Below are 22,011 nucleotides of genomic sequence, written 5' to 3' on the forward strand. Positions count from 1 at the left end.
CCTGGATCTGGAAGGTGCTGGACAGAAAGGCTTTCTGTGGCTCAGACACGCTCTTGAAAGGAAGATCTGAAAAACGCTTACAAGCCCCCTCTGACCGGTTTGAAAGCGATTCCAGCAATTAGGAATTAATTCGGCATGGTCAAAAGGCGATTTCATTGCAAGCTATATCAAGTTATCCAAACTTTTACAGAGTTCAAGTGGTGGAAATGGGCCGCTGGGGTAGAGGTAAGCTGCAGGAAAGAAAAACCAGGAGTGTTCAGAAAAGGAAGACGAGGGGAAGCCACGGAGCGAGGGCTGGAGGACTGGCGAGCGCCCGGTAGCGCCGGCGGTTTCGCGGTGGTGGTGCTGAGGCGGGGGGGGAGGGGAAGGGGACGCTTTTGTTTTTCCTTCATTCAAATGGGAGAAAGCACTAAAAACGCGCTGGAGAGCCCCGATCATAGAAAGATGAGTTTTAATTATCAAAAGGAGATCAGTGGGCTGCCCGCCGATGCTTGGTTCAGGTACGGCAAGGGGCGGAGGGGAGCGCCCCCCGGGCGGGGGGGGACATGCGCCCGAGCCGAGGCGCAGGGCCGACAGGCACGGGGCGGGGGGGATAACCAGCTTTTTAACCAGGGGCGGGCCAGCAGTAAACCCCTCCCGGGGGGAGCAGGGGGCCGGACCCCGCCGCGGGGCTCCTGGCCGCGGCGGCCCTCGGGGCGCCCCGATGGGTGCTGCGGCGCCGCGCTCAGGCGTTGGGGTTGTTCCTCATGAGCTCCACGTCGGCGTCCACCATCTCCCTCACCAGCTCCTGGAGGAGGGACAGAGACACATGAGGGCCCCAGCGCCGGGGACAAATGGGCATCCCCGTCGGAAGCGCCGCGGAGCGCGGCCCGGCCCCCCGCCGGCCGCCGAGCCGGGGGCACCGCGTTCACTGGCGGGTTTGTAACAGCGGCCGCGGCCGGTTTGTGCAGGGCCCCTGCGCTTTGTCCCGGGAGCGGCAGCGCCCTCTCGAACCGCTCCGGTGCACGTCGCGGCGTGTGTTCCCGAGCTGGCATCGGAGCGCAAACGCGGGCTGTTTTCCCAGACGTTGATACCTGCTGGGCTCTCTCCAGAGCGGGTCAGCAGAGTCCCCGGGGTGCCCCGCGCTGCCACAGTGGCTGCTGGCCTCATAGCAGCGGCGGCTCGGGGTTGTCACTGCAACTCCATGTACCCGAGTGGCCCCACTCAAAGGCTTTCCCTCCCTCCTGGATTCCCCCGTTGCCTTTGGAGGACACGCGCACATAGCATGTACAAAGCAGGCCAGAAAGACAACTTACATCAAACGTGACCCTGGGCTTCCAGTTCAGCTTTTGTTTTGCTTTGGTACAGTCTCCTTGAAGAAAATCCTGCAGAAAAGGAGAGACAAACACCGTGCTTACTTTCCCCATCTTGCAGTGTGTAAGGCTGACCGCTATGCTGCCTCTTCCTAACCCCAAGCACCCTGTGCACCCCTAGGTATAACCTGCCTGTCAAAGAGTGAGACCCCCAGGATAAGGGACACTTGGGCCCTGCTCCCTTGGCAGGTTGCAGGCAGCGCGTGGCGGGTGTCAGGCGAGGTGCAGCGCCGGCCTCGCTGGTATTTCCGTGGACAGGGCCCTATCCGCACACCCTCCCCTGTAAGCCCAGGGCAGCTGGCGCGGCTGTCCGGCCCGGCCATCTTCGGAGGCCGAAATATCTCTCTTTAAAATGCAATTTTAATGGAAGCTCCTATGCCTATAAATCACCAGGAGGCAGCATCCTTTCACCAGGCCATTTCAAATCTAGAGTTATTTTTTGCTTTTGCATGGGTGCGGGGTTTGAGCTCCAGTCTTACTGCCTTATAATGGTGAGCATTTTATAGTAAATTGTCATATGTCTTAGTCATGCTATTGAATGAGCTGTTTTGAATTCTTTTTTCCCCATTTGTTTAAATAATGTAAATCACAGAGCAAACATGACAACCATTCTCCTGCAAATAAAAACGTGATCACAGACACATGATGCTAAAAGACTGCTATGAATCTGGGTAACCACATCCAACAGTAGTAAATATCCAGCTTTTTAGTGCCTACAGCTTTCTTTTTTTTTTAAGTATTTTGAGCATCCACATGGAAAGAAAAGTCTAAATACCTTCTAAATACAAAGGAATTATCTTGAAACTATTACAGAAACCACGATATGAGCCACTGTTCATGTTCACCTTACTGATTTAAGTATTCTTAACAGTGCTGCCACACCAAACACTCCCACAACCAGTTGTCAAAAATAATGTAAGAAATTAAGGAAAAAAAGCTCCTTTGAATGCACCTCTAATCATATGAAGAAGATGACTGAATTGTTTCTTGGTTCTGGATTAAAAGTCATATAGATCTCTGTCTCCAGTTGCTTACATTTCTGTAAATGTTTTCATCTAAAATATCACTAAAAATTGGCCTGTAAAACCTGAGTATTGTGTTTAAATAGTTAGGCTTTTTCCAGCCGTATGTGTTGATTTAATAAAATGTATCAGCGCTCTTTACAAGCTTCGTTCTTTTGTAATAGTAAATATTAAAATTAAATCGGTCCAGGGTTAAAGAAAAAACTTTGTGAGAGAGCAAGAAATTTAAGGCTGAATTCTGCTCTTGCATTTGACTTTATGGTGGTAACACAGCAGGGTTTCCTGAAAAAAATGGACTGCTTCTTCTCCCTCTTTCCCTTGCTTACCACTGGTGGAGCTAAGGAGCATTTTGTGGCTGTAGGTTTTTAACCGTATTGCTGCACACAGAAGTTTTCAGATGCTATCTTTTGAGCGTGTGCTGTTCAGATCGTGTTAACTTCCCAAATCGCCTCATCCTGTGCAGTAAAATGTAGGAAATTCTTCTTCGTAATTGTGCTGCAGAAGCCTAGACAGCTCACTGCGCCGGGAGGAGAGGAAACTCACCATAGGAAATACAGCACCAAAGAAGGGGATGTGGAGCAAACATGTCTGCTGAGGCTATTCCAGGCAGCATTTTTAATAGTTCAGTCTTTAGACTAAAAACATTGGAGTGTGCCTCCAGAAAAGAGTAAGCACATGGATCAGAACAAAATGATACGAAAATAAAAATCCTGCGATTTCCTTAAATTATACTAAATGATTTCCTACTGCAGTCCTGTAATGGGCTTTTCGAAACTGCAGCAGACATTTGAGGCCAAGTCATGCAAAACCGCATCAGCTTGAGGGATCCCCTGGAGGGCTGTGTGAATATGGATTGCAAAATCTGGTTTGAAATGGGAAAGACTCCCACTGACTTTGATAAAATTTGGATCAGGCCCTAATGTACACATGGCGGTATGCCTTTTATCTGGAATTCAGTTTAATTTACGTTATATATGTGTGTATGTATATATATGCCTAGAAACAAGGAAATCTGTCTTAAAGTAAGAATTCCAGTATAAAAACAACTGCCCTTTATTCCGTTCTAATTCAGGCCATTAGCTAGCATAGTTAAGTGTTTTAATGCCATCTAGTTTTAAGTCATGAAAGACATATCATAAAACTTAGGAGTTTCATTTTTACAAATGCTGTGTAAGTAACAATTTTACACCCATGATCTTTATTTGAAAAACATTTTTTGAACTGAGCCTATCTAGAGTACTGGGTTCTCATTTAAAAAATGGAGTGGGCATAACAGAGTGAATTGCTGTTGCCTGTTTTATGTAGCTGCATTCTGCTTTTGAACAGCTTGGGAGCAGTCTTTTAACTTTCTTAGACAAATGCTTTTTGTTAAAATAGTTTATCTAAAAAAATACTTTACTTAATTCCAGTCCTTCATTTAAAAACATAAACACTCAGCTGCTGAACAGGCCAAAATAAAGTTGGGGGGAGATTCCAAATCAGTAAAGTTATTTCCAGTGCTGGATTATACATAAAGATAACACAAACAACTAGTGTATTAAAGCCATTTAAGTATAAAAGTATGATTTTATTTTCTTAAAAAGTTCACATGCTTTAACAATGATGTAGTAAAGGTATTATGGCATAATCTGCTAGCAAAAAAAAAAAGATTTAATATATATGATAATACAAATTCCCCATCTGACTCTGGTTAAAGATTTTAAATAGCTCTCCTGAAGAAGTTTATGTACTTTTGAGAAAGAGTACTTTGTAGTAAGATTTACTTAAAAATAGCATTATGGACAAAATATCTCCTATGCACTTTTTAAAGAGTTTTCTTACAGAAGTTATTAGGTAGAGAGATAAAATGGCTATATCACATACCGTAATATTAACACAGTATTACATCTAAAGTCAAGGTTTTCATTGTATTATTCTTAGTCAAAGCTTCAACACTGAATGGAAATGATGACTGGAACAAAGCTATTCCTGATTAAAGGACTGTATTGCAGTCATGTTTCCTGTATTTTTCTACAAGTAGCTCATAATATGAAAACAATAAGGTAATTACAATAAAATAAGAATATTAAAAAAAGCTCCTCTTGGAACAGAATGACTGCTTGTTTATATTATTCAAGTCTTTCACTGAAACCAGAGATGCATCTGCTGGTCTTCCAAAAAAAAAAAAAAAAAAAGCACGGCGTGCCCCTCCATAACGCCCACTGATTTTCCAGTGCCAGAGCTTCACTTTCTAGAGGTATAACTGGATCAGAAAGCAAAGAAAGAAGAGGTAAGGTCCCACAAGAGAAAACTTGGATTTTTTTTTCTTTTTTTTTTGGTTCTGGAAAGCCAGCTGCTGCTGCATAGAAACTTGCCTGCTATTCCTGTTTTTGATGGAATAGCAGGTGATGAAATTACACCATTTCATGTTTTTTATTCCTGCAGAATAACTTTTTCTGTAGCATTGTGCTTTAAATGTTGACATGAAAACAAAGCCCTCTGACTTCCTGAAAACCCTGAGGATTTAGATACTGAGGTAAGAGTTTGCAAACCTGAAAACACTGATTAAAGCTTTGTTATTTTTATAGTGCCCATGTCATCCACAAAATTAAGTCTTTGCTTTTAGTTACCTATTTTAGGAGGCACCATCTCTTATTTTCCATGCAAATACAGTCAACATAAGTGAATAGCAATGACAAGTTTTACATGCAAGCTGTTCTAGGAGTTGGAAAACAGCATCCAGGTAAATATTTAAAGGGAAGGAAGATGGAAAAGGCAACAGTCGAATTGTCTATTGCCAGTTAATATTACAGGAAACGCTTCTACAGCTTTATATTCACCTAGCTGTCATGACTGACTCTCAGAGAAAAGAATGAGTTTATCTGATGTATATTTTTCTGTTTGATCTTTTCTGTAAATTAGGCTGCTTAACTGTGTAGAAAATACCCTGATATTATTAAATCTGATTTTATGGTGATTCAATTTTATTGTCCAAACACACACACACACACACGAATACATACAGATAAGCAGACAGAAATCTGTTATTCTATGTGATAAGGTATTTTTAAATTAGGTTTTAAAACCATGAGACAAAAATGTAAAATATTTTAATGTAAATATCACATTTCCCAAGCTCTTGTTCTGAGTGTCATCGCTACTTCTATTTTGACTCATTCAGTGATTGATCTGGTTTCACTGTGCAATGTATCACTGTCTCATTCAATTAACTTTAACTGAAATTTTAAAGCCTCAAGACAATGTGAGAAAAAGGAGATAGTGTGGCCTGAAAGAACTCCAAGGTTTCTTTTATTACTACAGCTCAGCTGACTCCCTTTAAACTGTTACTTCATTTAACTTAGTGCCAAGAGTCAGCTTTTGCTCTCTGTTACACCAGAGTAAAGTGGAGATTAAGTCCTCAGTAAAACACCTGCAGTGGAATTGTGCCCCATTCCACTCGCTTCAGCAGAGACAAAGTTTTACCTCTAAAAATAAACAGACTCGCTCTAAGCACACAATAGTTTTACTGCATCTGAAAAGTGGCCAGGGTTACGTTCGCAGTCAGCAAGACTTTTTGGAATCTGGTTTGTTACAGCAGAGCTCCCAGAAGTAAAGAACACATAGACCCAGCTCAGTGGAGTCTCTGACTTACATGTTTAGTCTTGCACTGTTTCGCTCAAGAAGTTTTGTCAGGAAAGATTTCACGAATCAAAGGGCCAAAGTTTCCTGCAAATTCAGTTTCTGTTCTGTTTTCCTTATTTCCTTCTTGAGACCACAGCTCTTCAGCTTTAACTTCTCCCATTAAAAAAAATGCAATAAACAACATAGCTACTTAATTCAACAACATTAGTTTACAGTTCCACATTTTCACCATTACATCTCAGTAAAGCATAAAGCAAAGTTTATTTTATGACATAGGTCTCCCCTTTCATGTACTTTTTGGAACATTTTTCATAGCTGTTTTTAATGAGAGTTCATGTAACACATTTCAGTAATAAGGTCAGCCACAGTGTACTTGGGTATCTATCTGTTACAGCTCATTGCTCAAAAAGAGAACAACTTTGTTAAAGTGTTTGCTGCAAATAAGAGACTGCATGCTTTGCTCACTACACAGTTCTTCTACTGCCACCCTTATGCTCCATTCCCTAATATTCTCCAGCACTTGCCACCAGGTCTTGTGACATTATACCTTAACTCAGATGCAAAGTTCCTCACCGGGATGAGCACGTTAGCAGTGACAGTGACTTCAGCGGAGCTATTCCCAATGCACTGGGTTAGGAAAAGTACTAAGGGCTCACTAGATCCGAGCTGTAGAGCCTGTAAACTTGTTTCACTGGTCTGAAATTCAATGCACAGTTCAAGTGAGCTCCGGCCAAAAAGCAGAAGGAGCTGGTCACAAGAACAAGCACGGTGTTGGCTGGTCTGTGGGCCCTGCTCTGTAAGTGCCTATGGAGATCCACAAGGCAGAGAGCGCTGGCTTGATTTCTTTGTAAAGGGCAGTGTTTGTTATAATATCTATAGTAACAGGAAAAACAATATAATTATAAAGCAAGTGACTCCTATCACCACAGTAAATATGAGGAGAATATGAAGATAAAAACATGTCAATGAGCAAAGCCCAAGCCTAACGAAGAACACAGTAAACATCTTCAGGAATTTAAGAAGTGCTGCAATGAGTGTCACTCAGTTTTCATTTTTTCTTTCCACTGTTCTTAGAAAAGCAAAGTTGTGGAGCATTTAGGGTACCAAGGGAATAGAAGAATGCCAGTGAATTTGGTTCCTGATCTAAATTTGTTTAAATGCAGCATGAACAGACTGGCTTTCACTCTTGGGTCAGCAGTCTTTTGCAGAAAGACAGTATTGTTCGCAAAGAACCACAGAAAAAGGCAAAAGGCAAACACTCAAGCAACCAGTAGGTTGAAACTTATATATATAACAGAATACCATTTAAAATAAGAGGCATAATGTTTTTTTCCAAGCATGTTTTCATATGCAAATCCCTTCCTATTCAGAAGGTTCCTTTTTTAATAAAACCATGTTAAAGGGGAAGGGGAGGGAGAGAGAAACTTGAGTAAAAGGCTGATTCTGAGAGGTGCTGAGCACCTGCACTTCTGACAGATGCCAGCAGGTTGCAAGTGCTGGGTATCTTTCAGGTAAGGTCTTATCTCGGGGCTCCACGGTGCCCCAGCAATAAGGGGTCAGCGCAAGCTGCATCGTCAATAAAATCTGAGCACAGCCATTGCTTTTCCGCTGGGAATCAGAGGTGTTGGAACAGCGGCTTTATCTTATCTGTTTGATAATCTCTAATTTGACCGGCTGCCAAAGGGTTAAGGCAAATGAACTCGGAGCAGCAATAAACATTAGGGTGATAATACCAGTAATGGAGATTGCCTCCCTCCTCCTCTGGAGCCCCCCTTCTTCCTCTCCCTCCTGCGCCTTTTCCACTTCAGTGCCGCGTATCAGCACAAACCGAAGCTGAAGCCAGACCTCTCTTTTAATGACAGGGGGTGATAAGAGATGAGAAGAAAACAGCAAACTGTCTGGTCTGCTCAGGAAGTTGGGAATCAGAGGTATTGTGCATCCGCGGGGCCAAGAGCCGGCAGTCGGGGCTAGAACAATGCTCAGCTCCGCTTCAGGGAAATGGAGTCAGTCAGCGCTGGCTCTGACGGGCACGCTGACACCGGTGATAAAATGGCAAAGGCAGCAAAACAGAGGGAGCTGGCCTCGGGTGCTGCGTGGGTCCCATCGCCAGAGCCTAATCGCTTTGATGGAGGCGGCATTTGAGCTAATCAGCATGCGGCCATGGCACGTGTGCCGCTGAGGAATGCATGTGCGGGCCTCGCGTCACGGCCACCACTATCTCTGCGCCAGAGGCAGTACAGTCGCAGGCCCAAGAGCCCCCTACTAGGGCCGAGCATGACTCAAATCATTAATTTGCCAAACGAAGCCTGAGAAAACGTCTTGGCCAATACTGTCCCTCGAGCCAGATAAAATTCCTCCTGAATTACAGCCTGATTCAGCGACCACTGAAGTCAGTGCTGAATTTAACTCACTTGCTCGTCATAAGCTGGCCTATGCAGGGATCAGCGTAGATCTACGCAAGGGCATCTTACAGCGGATCAGGCTACGGGTGCTTTTCAGGACCACATGTACAATGTGGTGCCGTGACGCAGGCCAAAAGGTGTCCCCCAAGGAGCAGGGAAAGCCCCAATGCTGCAGACGGCAGAACTCCCACTGGCTAGTGCTTTGCTCTAGATTCACCCTGAGGCACAATTCTGTGTTCCCGGGAAGACCTGCAAAGTGCTCCCCAGCTTGGATGTAACTGTAATCTCAGTTCACAGCTCTGCAAAACGCAGAAAAGGCTTCAAGTATCAAGATCATTTCTAGTGCACAGAAATGCATCTGCTGAAAAAGCAGGAGACATCTGCAGAAGAGGAAGAGGATTAAACCCATTCCATTTGCCATTTATTGTATAGATAATTATAATAGATCAGTTCTTAGCACTGGGCACAAACACACTCATTCTGTCATGTTACATCCATGCACCCAAATGCATGTATCACAGGTAAAACTCTGTAGCATGTTTGCAAAAATGCAAACTAACAATTGAATGCTGGATGCTATTATGAACCAAATAGTTCCAACTGATCTAATGAAATAAAACTGCTCTTTATAAATGGCTCTGCACATTAAAGATGCTACCACTCCTGTTGGCTGTCACTGCCCTGTAGCATTGCTGGCAATAGGAAATGGTGTGTGAGCAGGCCCTCGTGCTTCAGGCTAATCCATGGATGAAGAGGTGCCTGAATAACCTGGACTTTGCATGACAGAGGTTAGAAACATCCATGCATTTTCTCTTCCCAGCAGAGGTTTTGGGGAGGTTGTATGCAAGTGTGTTTCTTCAAGTTCCCTGGCCAGACTGTAGGGAGGATGTCAGTGTGTGACCTTCATGCTACTAAAAACAAGACCCTGTGAGGGATGAATCGTTTTCAAATGAGACAGAGGTCGGCTGCAGTGTAAGAAAAGAACAGCTTTCTTCTCCTTTCATGGGTACCTCAGAGTCCTGCCTTTATTCACTAGTAAATGGTAGTGCATTTTCTCTTGCTTCAGCATGGCCTATTCTTTACTCTTTTGGGAGAAAGACTAAGATAATCATGTCTTGATCATATATGCTTTTATTGCTAGACAGTGCTTATTATTTAGGCAAGAGCATGGTACCTTTTAAAAGTATTAAATGCAATCCTCATGCTTTTTTAATAAACTCTGATTATTTTTTTAACACTTCTTACTTTTCTCATTTGCTGCAAAAATCAGGAAATTGCTCCATGAAGCTGTTTGATTCTAAGGGGGTTTATTGTGCAGTAAAGGCTGCATTTCTTACCGGAAATGCAATATGGCCCCTAGGGTTAGCTCTCTTCACTGACTGACATGTCAAGATGAGTAAGAAAACTGCTCACCCCAGAAATCCATTCTGCAAGGCTACTTAGTTTCTTCTCTGCTCCCATTAAGAAGATACTACATTCATAACTTATTTTGGCAATGTTAGTAGGTTTACTTATCATTGCTTGTTGAGTATCAAGTGATAAGCAATGAAACAATAAACATCAGTACAGTGAACTTGTATTCTATCTATAGATATTTATCTACTTATCTGTAGAGCATTACACAGATATTTAATTAACCCAGGTCTGTGATTAGCAGGATATTACTATTCTGTAGGGTAAATTTATTTATCTCATATAGGATGCGTTGCTTTCGGTGATTTTACTACCTCTATGGCTATTCACATCTCTGAAAAAAATCAACACATTTGGGAGGTTAACATTAAAATTATGCCGTTATTTTTGCCCTAATAGAAATCTTAATTTATTCAAAAGGTCATTGTCTATCTAAAGAACATGCCATCGGAAAATTCGAACCCACTTATAATCATTTATTGCCTTCTTCGGCATATTTTCAGTGCTCATCTCACTACTCTGAATGCTTGACTGTGACTGAGGTTGGGCAAGGGAGATGACATCCCCTTTCTTATACCTTACACTGATATATGAACCTCTGCCACCTTGAAGCCCTTGAGAAGGGTATAGGGGAAAGGACAGAGAGGGGGTGGACACTTCCCTCTTCCTGTCCCCCTCCCCAGTATGGATTAACTAGAACAAAGGATTTAGCATGGAGAAATAGTGAGTCATTTGCTATTGTTTGAAAAACAGTTGTAAATTACTCCCTCTTCGGAGTAAGGGAGGCAAAGAAGGGAGCTGGAAGAGGGGAACTGTAGCTTCTCTAGGCAAAGTGGCTACATACAGTCTTTTACCATAAGCTGCTTTTTAGAAACAGCCTCCATCTGCCTGGTCATAAACCTGACCTAATTTATGGGACACGTCATCTTTCTCTCCCCCTTACTGCATTCCAATTTGTCACTAAAACCCCCATCAGATTTGGAAACCCTTTTCAAGACACAATATATGGAAAGAATGCAAGCTGTGAAAGGCTTAAAGGGTGCTCTTGAGCTGAGGCTCTGTTACATGAGAAAAAACATATATCCATTTCAAACGCAGTATATCAAGAGGAAACAAAATGGGATACTAGGGGGGCTCCTGTCTGCAAAAGTGAAGCTATCTCTGCCCAAACACCTCTGGTTACATAGCAAACGATCCGCCAAAGGGTTAAATAAAACAAGGTATGATAATTTCTGATTCTGAGTATGTCCCAAATGTATTCTCCAGTGTGCTTGATAGAGAAGGAAGTCCAAGCAGTGGCCTTTCACATGACATCATAAAAGCCTAATTTATCACCAGCCACCAAACATCTAGAAAATCATAACATCCTTTCAGGAAAGCCATGTGCAAAATAATCAGATTTACTTTGATGAAAGCTTTAGTGCTTGAGTCCAAGTAGGACACTACAAAGAATAACCCTTTGCAGGTACTGGCATACAACAAAGCAGGTCATATTTAATGCTTCAAACTCATGTTTTATCCATTAAAAGGCTTATGCATTTCCTGTCCATAAACAAATGTACTTCGATTCTGCATGTGTATTCAACCAAGCCTACTAAGACAAAACACTGGTCACTGCTAAGTCCAGGCTAGGTATCCAGCTGAATATTTGCTTTGCGGATGAAAAATATGCTATTGCTGCAAATACAGGCACTACGTTTCCCACTCCCTTGCCTCACTGTCCCTTGCAAGTGTGTTAGGCCTGTGGGTTAAGTGTTGCCATAACAGCTTTTGAAAGGACGCGCTGCAAATCACAGCAGCCTCTGGCAGACAGGTTCAGGAGCATAAATCTGGGGAAAGTGTAGATTGGCTTCCCTTCCTCCTGCCTTTTAAGTTCAGTTTATGAAGCCCCAAGAATCATCCCTAATAATGAACTGTTAAGTGTACCCACTTATTGTCACTGCCGAGCATCTGAAGCTCTTGACTATGTACACTAGATGCTGCACATACTGCCATTTCCCAGTCAGGCCAACAGACAGCTGGGGTATGAGTGTTTATCATCAAGGCTAGTGGAGAGTTGCGATCACATTGGTACTTAAACAGAGAATGCAGAAAATTTGAAATCTCATGAAATTTATCTTGGAACTCAAAATATGAACATGATATACCCCCGCAACCCTACTCAGCAATAGAGCTACACTGAGCTGAAGGGTTCATTTCACCTGACAATCTCCAAAACACTTTGCAAAAGACACTTCCCACTGTCTGTTCAGGGCTCTCACAGTTCCAGCTCTTCTGCCTGGGTATTTTTTGGCGGCCACCATAATCTAACTATCTTGATGGAACAGCACTGCTTGATTTACACTCCTTCAACATAAACAAAATATCTACATAAAATCAAATGATTTCACATTTATAAATGGAATCAAACAAGTCCACTTTTCCTGTTTAGTAGGTAGACAAACCAGATCATAAAGAAATAAATGAATGGCTAAAAATATCAAGTACATTCAACATTTTGTTTTGCCTATAATGTGAGTTGGTTGGTATGTGTTTAAGATATACGGATTTCAATAGCCATCTGGTTCACTTATCCTGCTGCTTTATAATCTGACTCTTGGGCTCCTACTGACCAATGACCACAGGCTTTTCTGGTTTGACTTCCCACAAAATTTTTGGTAGTTTGCTGTTGCATGTTCTCTGATCTTGATTAATAAAAATAACTTCCTATTGCATTTCCTGCACAGGAAAGCCTGGAAAAAAATCATGTTTTTCCTTTTCTAGCTTTCACTTTCTCTCAGAACGGACATCCAACCCATCAAACAATCTTCCAACTCACCACAAAAAACACCACCACTAAGAAATCAATATAACTAAAACAAATATTTTCTTCTTTTAAAAAATAAGCCAAGTATACCATTCTCTTCCATCCTTCCCTTTCCTTGGCTATTTAATTTGTCACACTTTCCTTGTTTAAATCTTTCACATTTTTTGGCTAATTTATTTTCCTGTAAAACTTCATTTCTCCCTTTTTATTTTAAGACATTTTTCTTTCCCAACTTGATGTCTCTCCCATTGTCTTTCTCACACTCAAGCTCCTCCCATTTCTTTGAGCATCATTCTCCTGTTTGCTCACAAACATCCTCTTAAACGTAACCTTACTTCACTATCTCTTCTCTGCCATCAAAATACAGCACTTCATAATGAGTTTTTGTTCTCTTCTCTTCATTTTTTCTACAGTGATCTTCTGCCATGAATGTTTTTCCAATTTTTCGTTTAGGTATTTTCTAATTATTCTGAAAGACTTGTTTCTTTTCTAATGGTTCTCTATCATATACCAGCACCAGCTTTTTCTTCATTCAGGTTCTGACTTTTGCACAGAACTTTGCAGGGTTTGAGAGACAATTTGCATTACCAGTCATACAGTAGAGGTTTGCTGACAGAGCTAAAACTGTGTTGAAATAAGTTTTAAAAAAGCACAAAGATGTCCTAAAGCTCAAGGTGCCAGTTTCAGTAGGGGTAAAAAGCAGATTCGTTTACTGCTATTAGTATTCACAGTAGTTGCCTATGAAATTCCACAGATTTGGTAGTGCATGCACCATATATACTTTAAAAGGCTTCATAATATGTGCTGCTCCTCTCCAAAACATCACCAAATGCAAATAGCACTGCTTTAAATCTGTCCTCTCAATGACCTTCTTAGCTTAAACACCTTCAATTAAACAAGAAAGGAATTTTTGATCTAGTACCAAAAAATCTTCATCATTTCACCCTGCAGTAGTCAAATATGGAAGAGCATGACAGAAGGAAAAAACTTAGCATTTTCTAATGCTCCTGCCCTAGTTACTAAACCTCCATTAGTTCCAGGGTTAAAAACCAAGCAAACTCCTCAGAACCATACAGTAATAGGCATGGGATCAGCATACTCCAATGCTTTCACCTATATAACATTTTAAATGCAAGATGCCTCATCCATCACTTGATTTCCCTAAAATGGAAGTGCAATATTCCATTGACAGGTTTCAATATGAAAGACAGAACTGTTCCTCAGACAAGTAATCCTGTTTTTCATCTACGTTTTGGCAGCACAGAGATGCCAGGTAAGGGTCCCATTAGGCATTGCACAAAAACATAAAAGGCAATCATTTCTCTGAAAATGTATCAAAGTCAGATATTCACCTCCTTGAATATTCTGTTAGAATTTGTCTAAGGCTCGCATCTCTTTTCCAGTGTATGTCAACTACAAACCTTAGTTTGGTTTACTTCATTTGATGTATTCCAACATAATGGGCAATACGTAAGAATGCATACAACAATGAGTGACAGAACTGCCATATATCTACTGACAATCTAAAAAGCAGCTGAAGAAAGCTAGATAAATATCTTGGCAGTTTCATTCTACTTGTAACCTGAGCAAGACTTCAAGTAAAACTAATACTATTAAGACAAAACAGATCTGCTTTACAGCAGCACTATGATGGACTACAAAGAACCTGCACAGAAGAAAGATACAGATTTTATATAATTAAACACTAGTAGTGACATTGAAATGGCAAGAGATCACTGTCACCTCCATTTTACACAGTCTGGAGGCATGGAGATTTAGGGTATTGACCAATGTCTTGGATTGAGAGGCAGGAGTAAGAAGAGAATCCAGGCTGTGTCACACCACCTCTGATAAACGTGAAATTTATTACAGATAAAACAGCCAAAGCATTCAAGTCACAGTGCATCTGGCATGGTCTGCCCTGAGTAAGTTGTTGCCCCCCAAGCAGCAAACTGCTCCGAGGGTGAGGGGACACACAGCACCTCAATGCAGCAGGCAACCCCCAATGACTTATTTAACCACATACTTCTTGCTTGTCTAAGGTTTCATTTCTATTTCTGTCCCTGGATTTTCTTTTGTTTTTATAGCTTCTCTCACATAAAATTCAAATGCTCACCCTAACAGTATTCAAAAATTATCATCATTAGTCCGACCTTCCCTCTTCAGGTCTCTATTACTGACGTCAGAGTAGTAGGATTCATGGGTTTATTGGTTTGTTTGTCTTCTGTACTTTAAAGACATAATTTTCATCTTTTTCAAGAATTTCTCCATAAATAGAAGTCAGTGCAAAAACTTGACAAGTCAAAAAGCTGAGATTTCTGTGTAATCATAGAATCCTAGAACTTTCTGCTCCATGAAAACTAAAAAAGGATAATATGATATTCATGACAGGACTGCAAAAGTTGGCAACACAGAACAAACAAAAATTTATTTCACTTCACTGTTATTCAGTGACTCACTCTCTCATTTCCAAAGAAGGGCCATGCAACACACTGATGCCAGTCTACAGCAGAATGTGTTCCTTTCCCCATTATTTCATTTTCACTCCAAAAGACATCATCAATGCCTTCCTCAAAGCTTTTTAGGAGTGCATCAATCAATGCAATTTTTTTAAAGAAGTGTAAAACCATTCAAACATATCACAAAAGCTGCTCAACACTTTATAAACTGTTGACAAGATATTGACAAATTAATGACTAAATCTCCATTTACTATTTAGAACTATCAGGGCAGATTTCATGTTTTGATGACATACTACCTGCTCAGCAGTGCTACACACAATGTCTCATTGTAGTAGCACGCAACTGAAGGATGAAACAACCCAAAGCTTTGGTATTCAGAAAAACTCAAACCAAAATGATACTACAGCTTCTAAATGAGTTTCTGCTTGGTCTGCTTGGAAAATGTAAAGTCTGAAATTGTCCACTGATAAGCAGTTGAATAGAAAAAAATATTATATTAGTCCAGATGGGCTGCCTGGCAGTTTACAATAGAAAGACCCAAATAAACCAATTGCATCTTTTTTTTTAAACTAGACCAGTATATATTTTAGTAGCATATACTTCAATAAAGTCCTGTGAACTTACTTTTCCATACAGGCAGTGAGCAGAGAGACAGCTGACTTTTCATAGCATCTTCTGGCATCCTTTGTTTAAGTAATAACAGTCAGGATCATTTTCATCAACATGAGAAAGAAGTTCAGATCTAATCAAGAGACGGCACTACCTCCTGACACTGCCTGCTCTATGCTTGCTTGAGCACGTAGGCAGCGGCTGGCATTTCCGCAGCTTGATCATTACTATTGCTTTTCAAATTATGCCTGTCACACAGGTTAGGAAAACATGAGTAATTAAACATAAACAGTGTCATAAAATAATAGTAAGAAAAAAATTAATAATCATCCAAAAGAGTGTTTGGGGCACCTCCCTAAACCACGTTGGATTTCTGCCCCTTCTCTCAGACAGTTTTCCTATGTGTACTTTTTAATTATTTCCTTCATGAGCCCTTTAAGGCAAAGAAGATTGTAGAGGAGGAAAAAAAAACCTATTAGAACTGATGAGAAAAGTGATATGCAAAAAAGAGAAACTGCAATTAAAGTGTTCTCTGAGCTACGGCAGCCTGATTTTCAATTGCTTATGGCAAAGACTTACTCCTCCCTATGACATTCCTAGTTCAAGATGCATATGCTTTAAATGCAAAATTTCAGAAGCTGCTTGTTCTTCACTTGGACCATGCACTATAGCTGGTCACTGAGTACAGCAGATCTGTTCTGGCACTTTGTTCTTTCTAGCAACTTCAGTATTTAAACCATATGCAATTTAATGCAGAAATTCTGCAGCCTGCAGCCCTACCAGTGCATGTACATGTATGTCTCCCTCTGCCTGAATAGTCAAAGAAACACACTAATTCCTAGCTCAGTTCTTTTTTAAAAATGGCATAAAACAACATAGCAATGAAGACTGAGACTTAGGGCCATATATTAGGAATCTTAAGTATGCTGTTGCAGCTTAATTTTGTGCACATGGCTATTGGAACTGAGCATGCAATTCTGGTAACTGCATCCAAAAACGACCAGCTACACACACAACTAATGGGACATTTGCCACATGCAGTTATTATTGTGTAGGATCTGGGTGAAATGTGTAATCTTTCATGTTAGCAGGCATGCAAATATTAGGTAAGGAGGTCATCATTTTCAACTGCTTTACATCCTGAATAGCTATTTATGCATCTAAGCAAAAAGCCACAGCCAACCTGATTTACCCTTACTTGGTTTGTGCTTTGCATGGGTATGGACTAGACAAAGTACTATGCAGGAAAGATTCATGCCTGTTTACATAGGAAGAGAAATATGTGCAGCAACAAATACAATGCTCAAAACATCCAAATCCACACATAAATAGTACATTTAGAGATGGTTCTTGTTCTCATTGGGTAATATTCGCACAGGTGCTTGCCTTAAGTTATGTATCTACATACAAACTTCAGCACCTCACTAAAATACTCTTCTTCTCACAAATCTAAGTGCTTCAATTCCTATATTCAGGATTGAAAATATTTAACTTACTGTGCCAGAGATGCTAACTAATGTACTAACTGTACTCCAGCAATTTAATTCACCTATTCAATCTAACAGAATTATTTGACATGGAATTTCCATTTTGCAGGAGGAGGAACTTGCATATTCTCATGCAAACTCTCACTGAAACCTGCAGAAGTCTGGCCAGGCTCTGTGACTGAGTGGGCTAAGTTTCGTAATGTTCATTATCACTGCTGGTAGCATCCCACCAGGCTAGACACACAAATTCAACAATAGGAAGAAATGAACTGTCTGTATCTGTCATTATTCCAGCTCTTTATATCTCCTTGATTTAGTCCTTCTTCCACCAGCTTCACATAAAGACCACTAAACCCAACAGGAGATTCTCTTTTTGACTTCAAGTTTTGGATTAGGTCCTTTTTTCTTGGCATCAACAGATAACATGAGATGCCTGCTTAGCTTGGTTCCTCCTTGGACTGAGTGCTCTTGGACTTTGCAGCATCTCCAGTTCATGATTCTTTTTCCTTTAATGTTTCTCTACTGCACTTTTTCTCCTTTTTCACCCTTGCCTTCCTCCCCAGCCCCTCAAAAGCTCTACTGCTTGTCTCCCTATTCCCCAGTCCAGTTCAACCCATGTCTCTTGCTTTCCTAAGACTTTTTTCTACCTATAGCACATGCAAATATATGTGCTTCAATCTTTGGTCATATCCCTGGAGGAGCTGTTCAGTTAAGCTGGCTCCCTCCACTACTCAGCTTTCCAACTGAGCTCTGCTTGCCAGGACTGGGGCAAATTATACTCAGATTCATTAATTAAGATACAGTAAGCTTCATTTATTATTTACCAATGTGCCATATGCGGGAGAAAAAAAAGTACACGAAACTGAGAGACCCTCTGGCTGCTCTATGGACCCAAAGTCATTCTGGGAAGGTCACAAATCTCCAAGATATCTCTGAGCATTAAGTTTTGCACTTGGATTTCTAATTTAGCTGAAAGATGTGTAAAAACACATGCAGTAAGACAGCTCCTTGGCTATACATCTAAGGAAGCTCAAAGCATAAGTTATTACTTCCAAAGTCAATTGTAACTTATGCTCACTAAATTGGCTCCAGATCCACCCTTTTCAGACAGTAGTACAGGAATAATTTATTATTTTGGTGAAAAGCACCCATTTTTAGCTAAACCACACTCCCAGCACGGAGTTTCACGAGCAGAAGTGCCAAAGGCACAGGGATTCAAAGATGCACAGAGCTTCTGGAGGCCAGTGGAACAGGAGTGAATAAAGCACAATATATAGTCATGTCTGTCAGCACTCTGCAGCACAAATTCAAGAGGGAAATTTGTTCCTATTAGATGCAGGGATTTCCTTGCTTTTAACATCCATGCAATTTATATTTATATCAGAAATCTTACTGACAGTGGTGAAACCATTTCAGCTTTCTGTGGACCTAAAGTTTTGATCTGAGCTCTCAATATATATCTTGTTTTCCCTCAGAAAGAAAACTGTATACATAAAATTGCACTAGCTGGTATGAAAGCTGGCATCTAACCCATATGCTACATTAAGAGCCTAGGCAATGGGAAGATATAAACTCTACATAAACTAGGAATTTTCCTCTCACTAATTATAGTGGAAACCTGATGTTACATGACTTACATGAATTCAGCCCCTACCAATTGCAACTGTAACTTGAGAATTTGCTCCACCAGAGGTGATGTTCACTAGAGTTAACTTCCAAAGAGAGATTGCTTCACTAGCTTTCTGCAGAAATACTGACCTACGTACCTTGCAAAGACTTTTTCTTTTCCCTGGGTGAACTCCTGCATCACCAGCTATCCAACAGGAGTCTCTTTATATGAGGTCTTGAACAGCAGCAACTGCTGAAGGAAAGGGAACTGCAGAAAAAACACTTGTTGCCAAACTTTGCATTTAAATGGAAGGAAGAGAAACAGATGGGGAAATCTCTCTTCAGACAGTGTTTACTAGCACAATCAGCACCTGAGGCAGCACTTACTCAGGTGCTGAAATTACAGACTAAGTTTTATGATGAGAAATCTATTCCTCAGATGACAGCTATATTTCTCATCATGGATCATAAAAACCAGATGATCCATCAGATAACTACCTGATTGTAATGTGTATCACAATAAAACCTTCATCTTTCTATTTTGTTTTATGACCCTGGTTACATCTGCAATGCTTTCAAGAAGGATACTGATGTTCATTTTGGGTACGAACTGACTCAGGGCACTTCTGGACTGCAACTTTTGCAATAGTAGAAAATAACAAGAACGAGAAACAATAGCAGAACTACCTCCAATAATGCTACTAGAAAGATCACCTCAACACCACCAATGTAACTTTATTGCGTATTTTTCTTGGACTGGACGATAAAAAGTATTCTTAATTGTCTGACACTTTTCTCTTCCTTTTCACACAAACAAATCATTCCTTTCAGACCTCTGTTTCCTCTTACAGTACATATGTTTTCCACAACTACTAATTCAAGAATAAAAATAACAATAAAACAAGTATTTGTAGTAACTCGGATAGTTCCTTCTTTCTATAATAACCACAGTAATTTCTTATCCTTACATAGTATTTGTTGTTAGGTCATTTCTAATTCTTGTCCTCTTGGAGGTAGCCAAAAGGTGATACTACTCCTTCAAACTTGCAGATCAAGCCTTGAGTAAAATTCCTGATTTAGGTCATAGTATATAGTGGAAATGTGAGCTTTGATATAATGCAACACTCCAAAAAGACATGCTACCAAAAGCAATTTTTAAACAGACTTAAATACCCACCCTTAAAGATTGCTGTGATCTCAGTAAAGTACTAAAGTACAAAAAAAAAAAAAGGTCTGCATATTGATTTGTAGTCTGCCCCTTTGCCTGGCAAGGTGACAGCCCCATTAAGCAAAACAAAACAAACTAACCCTCTATTCTTGCACAACTCTGTCAGGAGGGCTTGCAAGTTCTCTGGACAATTGAGATTGCTCCTAAATTGTCGGGTGGATCCATCACCTGTTGAAATCGACATCGAACCATCGCTCAATATTCAAATCAGTTCTGCGTGGAGGAACAGCATGTCTGTAACCAGCCAGGACATCAAGTTATTTCCCTCTCCACCTAAACCAAATGGGTTAAAACAATACGTTATGCACATTCCCCTGCAAAAGCTCAGTTGCGTTTAGTATTAGTGAAGACTTTCATTCATTCCAAGTGCCAGACTTCAGCCATTTTTTTCTGATTGCATGATAAGTTTTAGATGTTTTAAAAAGATCCTTCTTCCCTACATGTGCCAACCCAAGCAGCAGCAGCAGGGTTTCTGCTAAAACCTGACAGTGAAGTTTGTTCTTTGGAGAACAACCAAGCATGGAAAACTTTAGTATAAACAGTTGTTTCAGAAAATCATGAGTGCTCCAGCCTGGGCTAGGGGGGTTATAAAGGAACATATTGTGCAGGCTCAAATTCAGCAGATCTTATGAAGTTCCTGCTCTCTTAATGCACCGTGTGTACAGGCCCTTAGTCTCTTACTTTGCAGTCCACGCCTCCTCCACTGTAGTTACCGTGGTCTGATCTGGTCTTTGTCCGAAACCTCCCCCTTCCTCCAACTGGTAGCAGAGGAGGGTTGTGTAGCCTGCACTGGTGATCCTCCTTTTGCCCAGGCCAATGGGGAATCCAGGCTGTTTGACCCAACACCCCATATGGGCTTAGAGAACTCATATGTCCTTGGCTGAGAACCAGCCTCCCACTGCATTTTGCTCAGTTGCACAAATGTGCTTTTCTAATGGCTCCAGTACAGACACGGCTGCTCCTAAGGGGACTCCAGGAGACAGGTAGCTGTCCCCAAACCCAATTGTGCTGATGTCCGCTAAACCACTGAGCTACTTGTACTGTGTAGCTAGAAACAAAAAAGAGGGGACTGAGCCCATCTTTTCCTTCTGTATCTTATTCTAGCACAGATATTGCGAAACAGCACGGAAGAACAGAATCAATAATGAAATGATGGTGAAAAATGCAGTGTATTGGATCCCTAATGATAAAATGGGCAGGAATAAGGACTGCACTTATGAAATAAATGGGATGTCTCTCTGCTGGCAGCTGCTTGTTCTTATGGAAGGCCATTTAACACCTGCCTCACTGTGTGCAAACACTGCCCCATCAAGTTCTAGCTCAAGCTACATGTAAGCAAGTCCTTATCCCATGGAAACAAATGCATTAGGGGATGAAATAGGGCCTGAATTGGAGAATGAAACAGCGACAGCAAACAATACACCTCCCTTCCCCTTTTTTGATTAAAATCACTGTATTTAAGCTAAGGGGTGTAACTGGAAACTGGGAGTTTCAAAAAGTGATGAATGTCTTACCTGTATCCACAGAAGGTAAGAAAAATGCATACATGTGTTACTACTCTGTTTCTACCATCTTCAGGTTATCTAACAGAACTGTCGTTTCATCCTGTGGATGAAGCATTGCTATATGAAGCTAAGCAATATTTCTATTTAAAAATTCATATTTAATTGTAAAGTTAACCTCCAAAAACCAGGCCCATGTTTACAAGGTTAAGAAATACATTGAAAGAATGTGCTTTTAGATGCTTTTGTTACTCCAAGCAACAACTTTCAGAAAAAAAATTGAGGCAGCTTTCTTTCTCTTCAATACAGTTATTAATTTTTGTATTCTAGTAGTTCTCTACAGTATGCAAGCAGTGTCTTTACATGTAGGAAGACACACGTGTCTTATAAACAGACATTCCCTTTGGCAGAGTCCTGCTATGCTTTAAAATATTTGAATTGGGATTTGATGGTTGGTCTACAATACTTTTAAGGAGCTATCCCCCATTTATCTGCTTAA

General features: G+C 40.9%; 1 protein-coding gene across 2 annotated transcripts in view; it reads right to left on the reverse strand.

Moving 5' to 3' along the window:
* Nucleotides 1-434: 434 nt before the first annotated feature.
* The window catches only part of GMDS (GDP-mannose 4,6-dehydratase), a 433,675-nt gene continuing 412,098 nt past the window's right edge, over nucleotides 435-22,011 (reverse strand). For both annotated transcript variants that reach the window (XM_026114911.2, XM_064507108.1), the window contains exons 10-11: nucleotides 1,296-1,364; nucleotides 435-787 (exon numbers count right to left, since the gene is read on the reverse strand). In XM_026114911.2, the coding sequence (XP_025970696.2) occupies nucleotides 725-787; nucleotides 1,296-1,364 (132 nt within the window). In that variant the 3' untranslated portion in view covers nucleotides 435-724. The remainder of the gene's footprint in view (nucleotides 788-1,295; nucleotides 1,365-22,011) is intronic.

The sequence above is a fragment of the Dromaius novaehollandiae genome, chromosome 2 (assembly GCF_036370855.1).
Source record: "Dromaius novaehollandiae isolate bDroNov1 chromosome 2, bDroNov1.hap1, whole genome shotgun sequence".
NCBI lineage: Eukaryota > Metazoa > Chordata > Aves > Casuariiformes > Dromaiidae > Dromaius > Dromaius novaehollandiae.